We start from the raw sequence: 7,501 nt of genomic DNA, 5'->3' as shown, positions 1-7,501 counted from the left end.
ATTTTTTATTTTATTTTTTTTTTTACATTTTATTTTTTTTGTTACGGATAGGTCGTCTATATGTCATTGGACAGTACAGGGTTAATGAATATATATGTATGTTTAAAAATTTACCTATGTTTAACTGCGTACCTAGTCATTGCATTCCCAATGGTTTAAAACAAAATATAAACTAAGTCCATGAAAAATAATATCGACATACTGGAGTTGCAAATGAGTATTAATAAACATGTATCGCTGTTACTTAGCAGAATTATGATACATATATGTAAGATATAAAATTTTTTGCTAAACAACAATTACAGCTAAAATTACATTTTTTGTTTTTTTTACTCTACTTTTGATACGTAAATGTATGGCAAGTGGTTTTCATCTGCAATAAATCACTGAACATATCTAAAAAAAAACGTAGACTAAGCCATTAAAACTACACATACATACATACATACGTGTGCTCATGCACTACACATACATACATACATATGTGTGCTCATGCATATGTATGCAGGTACATTAAGTGTACATACATACGTACCTAGACAATACATAGTTAAAAATAAATATGAAAAAAAAAAATATAATAAATTATATTCACAATCGATTGCAATCAATGCGCATTGCTGTAGTTTCATAAGCTATAGTTAAAAAAGGAGCGCTAGTTACAAGAATCTTCTAACTACTTATTGTAAATATAAATATGTAGGTATGTATGCACTTACGTAAGTACACTTAAAATGTATTTGTGTGAGTGTGTCTGCATTTGTGCCTAAGCGAGCTAGTGTGTTTGTGTGTTCAATTTTCTTATCAAACTATTTTTTTATATACATACAAATGTAGTGGTGTATTCGTTTTAAACTACCTACAGTACGATTTGGATCACATATTTTTAGCTTGTCTAAATAATGGGGTTTAAACAAAAGTACAAAACATAAAAATAAAAATTCAAAAAAATAAAAATAAACAATTCACAAGGAATAGACAAGAAATACTTTGTGTTCAACGACACTGTGTCTACAATGGGCGCACATAACCGCCATGGTATCGGCATCGGCATCGCCATTAGCATAGACGTTGGCGTTGTCGTTGGCATCGGTTTCAATTTCAGTTCGCACATACACGCCAAATCGTCTCCAAGCACAACTTCGCAAAGCGCTCAATAATTTCGGTGATCACATCATGCGCGGCAGCAATTCGCATCTCTTTCGCTTACGTTGGAGATGCGCTTGCAGTCGTACACGCTGATCTTTGGCGCCTGCGCACTCACACCACATTGCCACCTTTGCAAAGTCGCCTGTCACCACGCCATCCGCCATGCGCTATCTGCTTGCCAACTGACCAAACATTCAATACTCACCACACACCATTCGTCAAACGCCAAACGCCATACACCTCTTTGCAACAATGTCGTCTTACCAACATTTTTTCTCAAAGCCCATTTGACTACTTGAGCTTAAGAAATGTCAACAACGCCTTTTGTATCAGACTGCGATTGATGGTCGAATCGGCGGTATAACGCACGCCGCGCAAATTTCCATCATTATGGTCCACCACGCCGTACTCGCCAACAATAAAACCATCGTCCGTCTTCTCCTCCACGCGATACTTGCGATAGTTGCGTCCCTCCACTACATACGCCACTTTGGCATCCTCGTCTTCGTTGCCAGTTTTGCTGCCATCCGTATCAATACCATCGTCTCCGCCACCACCATTGTCATCGTAATTGTTGTCCAAATTGCTATTTGCGTTGGCGTTGCCATGATAGTGATGCTGCTGCTGCTGTTGATGGTGTATCCCACCGCGGTATGGCTTTGCTGTTGTCGTCGCCGCTGAATTGCCTTGTACACCGTGGGCTCGTCCGTTTGTCATAACACTTACGGATTCTTCTATTTCGTAATTTTGCTCTGGGGTCGGCGTATACAAGTCATCGTCGTCGCCGCCATGATGGCTACTCTCCGTTGGCGTTGCTGCTGCTGCTGCCGCCGATGGCTGGTTGTATTTGGAAACACACTTGACTAGATCTGCATTTTGGGTAGTGTAGCATGGAAAAGAAGAAACAAAAATAAAACAAAATATGTACACAGAATTTTTGGCAGAAATACATAAATTTGAAAAATGCAGTGGTTAATTGGAAATAATTTGTGCCATAAAACAACTTTAAATTTGGTACTTATTCATCAATTCAGCTGGAAACGGTCTTCCATACCCAATAGGAATGCTGATTGGCTAAGGTTTTTGACTCACTCAAAAGGAACCCCTCTAAAATATTATTGAGGTGTACGTTGTTACTTAACTTCGTAGTTCTATTACCCCTATACTATACTATGCCAGTTACTTCTGTCCACCCGAGAAAGTTTGTCAAGAATGTCAGTGTGTTGATAGTTGTGCCCAGATTTTTCCTTCCCTGGCCTGACCAGCTGCGTATATGTAGTAGAAGACGATCCACAATCAAGCCATTTATGGACAAATAACTTGCCACTGTCATAGATTTTTTCAAAACAAAACTACAAGAACACTATGAACCGAGCCATTCAAAATGGGCAATGGTAAGAGTTTTAGGCTTAAGTTAAGAAGGATACGAGATATCTACCACAACGAGAATAATCGTTGATTTTAAGGAATGAAAAGAAGACTTGTTTTTGCAGACGGAATAGGCACCATGCAAGGATAGTTGTAAATGATCTTTCACCTGTTGCCCGATTCAAAAACGTGGCACTTTAATAAGGAAGCTAAAAATTTGTTTACCCTACCAACTTCAGAAAACAGGATTTGGAGTGAAATTAAAAAACTAACTGGCTTAAGGAAGTACAGATATCCTAGATATAGCATTACGTCGGTTCGAGCATACCGCATTATAATCCCTTTATGATCTCCAATATGAGAAGAATATTGCAACAAGAGAAAACCTTGATAACAGAGTAAATCATATAGAAGAGGCGAAAAGTGAGCATTTGAAATATCGGCCAAATTCAATGCCGCGAAAATGTGAAGGGATCTTTTAGCTCAAAGTGTAAATAACTATTAGGTAAATTTTCAATGATTTCTTTAGAAGAAAAACCGAGTGCCTAACAAAAGACTTCTAAATCACACAAAAAATAAATAAAAGCTAAAGTAAAACTGTGGCAAGTTAACTGTTCTTCTATAGAAAGCTCCACAGACTAAGTCAGGTTCAGTTAAGTCGTTAAGATATAACACACAAATGTATTACTTATAAAGGGGGAAAATTGAAAACGACTGTTTGGAGACATTGGCCTAATTTCGCGATCCAGCTAATTCAGGATCGCATGTACCTGGATCGACAGCCAAGGCATTCTTGAATTGATCGAGGACAGGTTAAAGATTACATATGACACCGACAATTTGTAAACCTCTTCAAATCCCTAAAATGATGGCATATACTTCAGGGAAGCGCTAAGCCTAACATGATATCTATTGATCAACAAGTGCCGTAGATAACAATAAAGTGCGAGCATGGATGGATTATTAGTGAAATGTAAATTTGAAAAGACGATCGACTCTATCACCCCCAAACCAGATTTCAGTAGTTACGTAAAAGTGAGATTCCCAACCAGAAGAGAATGGAGAAGAGATCGAGCAGCCGGTAAAGTGGTTATTTTCCACACCTACAAATCCAGATGGACTGCGGTGTAGAGGTAAATATCTTCTAAGCCGAAATTTTAGGTATATTTGAAAACTATGCTGATAATAGGTTGGCGCTTAAACATATGTTAGTGCTTGGCCGAATTTCTCCTCCAATTTGTGGCGTGCGCCTTGATGTTGTCAAACAAAGGGGAGGGACCTAGAGTTTAACGCCGACACCGAACGGCGATGGTATTCTTATGAGAATCTGTTTTTCATGGCAGAAATACTCTTTTTTCTACATTTTTTTTTGCGATGTTGCTTTGACCAAGGCTTAAACCCAGGCCCTGCGGAGTGGGAGCGCGCACTGCTTACCACTGTACCACTGAAAATGATACATCTTAAAATATATATATTCCGAGAGGCAGGCAGTGGTATTAGAAAAAGCCTCCTCATTTGAATTTGAAACGGTGGCACGGGATGGTCTCTTAGAATAATCCAAAGGGTAATTAAACTGCCTTTCTCTGAATAGGATAAAAAAAGGTGGTCAGACATGTGTACTTGCAAGATATCAAGGGTCTCTTGCCGCGCTATAAAAAAAGGAAACACATATCGGATCTGTTTAATACATCAAGAACAGTGGTAGTCATAATAGTGGCAACTACTGGCCCTAGAACTAGCCCCCAAGCCGGGTTTGGTTAGGTTGGCTTTAGGTGGTTGCCCCAATTCAGGGGGCAAACTAAGACCGTGAGCACTACGAACGGAAACTGCTAAATTATAGCGAAAATCGCTGCGTGACGAGAACGAAGTTTCCTAGGCGGCAGATCTTGGTACCAAAGAGCTGCTCCGGACCGATTAGAAAGTACCATCTCAGGTGTCTAAACCGCAGTCTACCCAAGCTCGGCAGTCTAAGAGAAAATTCTAGAATGCTTCCACCTCGCCAGCCACCATGCTGCTGCAACCAAAAGGTGCAGGTGTTGTATTTAATCTCACTTCGAGAATCCCAATCGGAAAGTTTACTATCAATAGACCCACAAACATTGAGACCTTGTAGATTGTCGAGCCACAGGAAACTCTCACTCTTTATTTTCTTGATGGTATCTTCTTGACAGCACAATTCACAGCAGCATTTTCATGCGATATCACTATGGCCAGGCTTCAAGTGCGCCATAATCGGGTCCGGGCCTCCGCAAGCCGCCTGGCTGTTTGAGTCTGAGTAGCCATAACCCACATCAGCAACCAACCAACTGCTTTCGCAATAGCAGCAAAATTTAATTGGTGAACATTGACGTGATCTGGGAGCCTTAACTTAAGGTAGATAGAGACTTCCTTGGAAAAGATCTGTCCACCGACCTTTCCGCCAAGTTTCGGTATAATAGTTCACTGGTGTCCCCTTCCGATATCTACAGGCGTTATGTTAAGCATAACTTCGAAAGCCAAGTTGAGGGTTGTCCTAAGTTCCCCACTCGCTCCAGCCTTCTGACTAGTGCAGTCTTCTGCAGTGAACTCTACCAGACAAAGCCTTCATAATAGGCTTAGCTATGGTTTCATAGAACCGGGAAATAACTTTGGGTGAGACACCCAACTTCTAGTGTCCAATAATAATCTGAAATCTATCGCTACTAACAGTAAAATATCCCCCGCATAGACGATCACCCGGCAAACATGCAAGTGGAATAGGACTTCTCTGCCGCAGCTGTTAAATATAAGATAGAAAAGAAATTGTCGACCATTTTTACTACGAATGTCCATATCTTGCGAATATTAGGTAAAATACACTAGCAATCACATACTGGGATATTGTCTACAAAGGCGCATTTTCAGTGGTCACATTGTCTCTGGAACCATAAAATATTTTGGCTCTTCTCACCAATAACTAACATCATCATTAACCTAACAACTGCCGAAATGCAAGATTATAACCAAGTCCAAACATTTACACCGCTAACGTTTAACATAAATTAAACCATCTGAGCCATAAATATACACACATTTCCATAAAATACTACTATGTATAATAAAGCACAAGCACTACAAAGGCTGCACTTTGTCGGCGATGAGCACTTCGTTTTTCGTACTCACCTCCATTAGGCAATCCTTTGGCATTTTGATTAGAATGTTGGTCCGACAATGATGAATGTTGACGTTGCTGCTGCAGTTGCTGTTGCTGTTGCAAGGCTGATTGAGACAGTGACGCTGAGAAGGCGGACTCCAGGCATTGACGTTGTCTGGGCGACGAGTAGGTTACAGCCGCTGGTGGGCTGTGCGAGAAGTCGGGATTCAAGAGATGTTGCGATGATTGTACTGGGGCATTCAATAAATCATACGGTAATTTATCTAAGTTGAAGAGTACACGACGTGGCTGCGATTGCGCTGAATGTGACTGTGATTGTGACTGCGGTTGAGCAGGTTGCGATGCTGTTGCCGAATGCGAGTGGGCATACGCTGAACCATGTGTAGAATGCTCACCATGCGGCGAATTTTGCGCACCATGACTATGGGCATGTGGATGAAAACGTGTGTGTTGCGGCTGGTGATGCGCGTGGTGTTCTTGATGATGATGATGAGCAGTGGGAACTGGCATTGTTGCTGGTGCGTGTTCGTCGATGGCAAGTGTTGCTGTTGTGGAAGTTTGTGCCTCACCAAAAGCAATGCGTGACACGATCGCCGGACGACGTGAAGGCATGTAACGTCCCGGTCGGACCGTTGTTGTTGTTGTTGAATTTGATGATGTACTGGTTGTGCTAGTGGTTGTGGTGGAAGTAGTTACGATAGGCACGCCGGCACTTGGAGACCAATACGTTTTTGCTGGCTCGCCGTAGACTTTGGATGGCTGTGAGTATACTTTCGCCGGCTCGGAATAAAACTTTGATGGTTGTCCATACACCTTGGCAGGTTCCGAATAAAATTTCTCGGGCTCACCGTAAACTTTAGCCGGCTCGGAGTAAACCTTGGCTGGCTCTGAGTAAAACTTTGACGGTTCGCTGTACATTTTCGATGGCACGGAATAGAACTTAGCCGGTTCCGAGGTGTGCGCCAACTCCGCGCGCGTTATAGGCGTTAAGCTCTCGCTGACATTGCGTTGTGCTTCGGCCAAAATGCCCGAGTGCCGCCATGTATGCAAATCATCGACATTTTGCGATAACGAGCTGTACGATATCGATCGAGATTGCGGGCCATGACCTTCCTTGGTGTTGTGATAGATCACCGTTTGGAAGGGCAGCAATTTTTCCTCTACATCGGCGTCGGCATCGATATCACCGTTGGCAGCCGGTGCGGACGTGTCCAGCATAACTGTGTCACTTATGCCAACGCCATCGCTAATGTGACTACTGGCATGCGAATGCGCAAATGTGGTTGCACTCTTGTGATTTATGTGCGAGGACGTGCTGTTACGATTGCTGCTGCCACTGCCGCGGTGATACGTAGTTGACGCGCTAACAGTGGCGGTTCGCGTCGAGGCGGACTGAACCAGCGGCGCTGCCAACACGTTTTGTATGTTCGTTGAAGCGCTATTCTCCGAGTCGACCACATCTGGCAGACTGGCAGCCATTTTGACGGCGCGTCCACTGACGGCATGTGGCGTGNGTGTCGATTGTCGGTGTTCGCGCCAACATCTGTGAAATTAAGTGAAGAAATCAAAAATTAATTGGCGTCACTTTAGTGTTATGGTGTGTCATTTATTTTTTTTTTTCAAGTTTTTCAATTGATCGTATTTCAAAAGCGCTTAATGGTTATGATTGGGGAAAGGGGCAATTGATATGGGTTATAGTCATTTATATAGTGCTGAGCTTGTGAGAAAGTCATTTTGGCTCTTTGTTTATTGTTATTACTTAGCCATAACACTTGTTGCAACGGCACCGAACATAAATTTTTCTCTACCTACTGGAATTGTACTTGCTTGCTCCCATGTGAATAACTTGCA

General features: G+C 42.1%; 1 protein-coding gene across 1 annotated transcript; it reads right to left on the bottom strand.

Annotated features, from left to right (window-relative positions):
• Positions 1-789: 789 nt before the first annotated feature.
• LOC108367421 (ell-associated factor Eaf-like) lies at positions 790-7,193 on the bottom strand (the record flags this gene model as incomplete). The annotated part of the gene is made up of 2 exons (XM_017622027.1): positions 790-2,018; positions 5,659-7,193. Coding segments are annotated over 2 exons (2,113 nt in total), but the record flags the coding sequence as incomplete, so codon positions are not given.
• Between the last annotated feature and the right edge of the window lie 308 nt (positions 7,194-7,501).

Source organism: Rhagoletis zephyria, unplaced genomic scaffold (assembly GCF_001687245.7).
Source record: "Rhagoletis zephyria isolate East Lansing unplaced genomic scaffold, Rhagoletis_zephyria_1.1 Rzeph_scaffold_02677, whole genome shotgun sequence".
Classification (NCBI taxonomy): domain Eukaryota; kingdom Metazoa; phylum Arthropoda; class Insecta; order Diptera; family Tephritidae; genus Rhagoletis; species Rhagoletis zephyria.
Note: the sequence above shows the minus strand (reverse complement) of the source record. Positions and strands in the feature narration are given on the sequence as shown.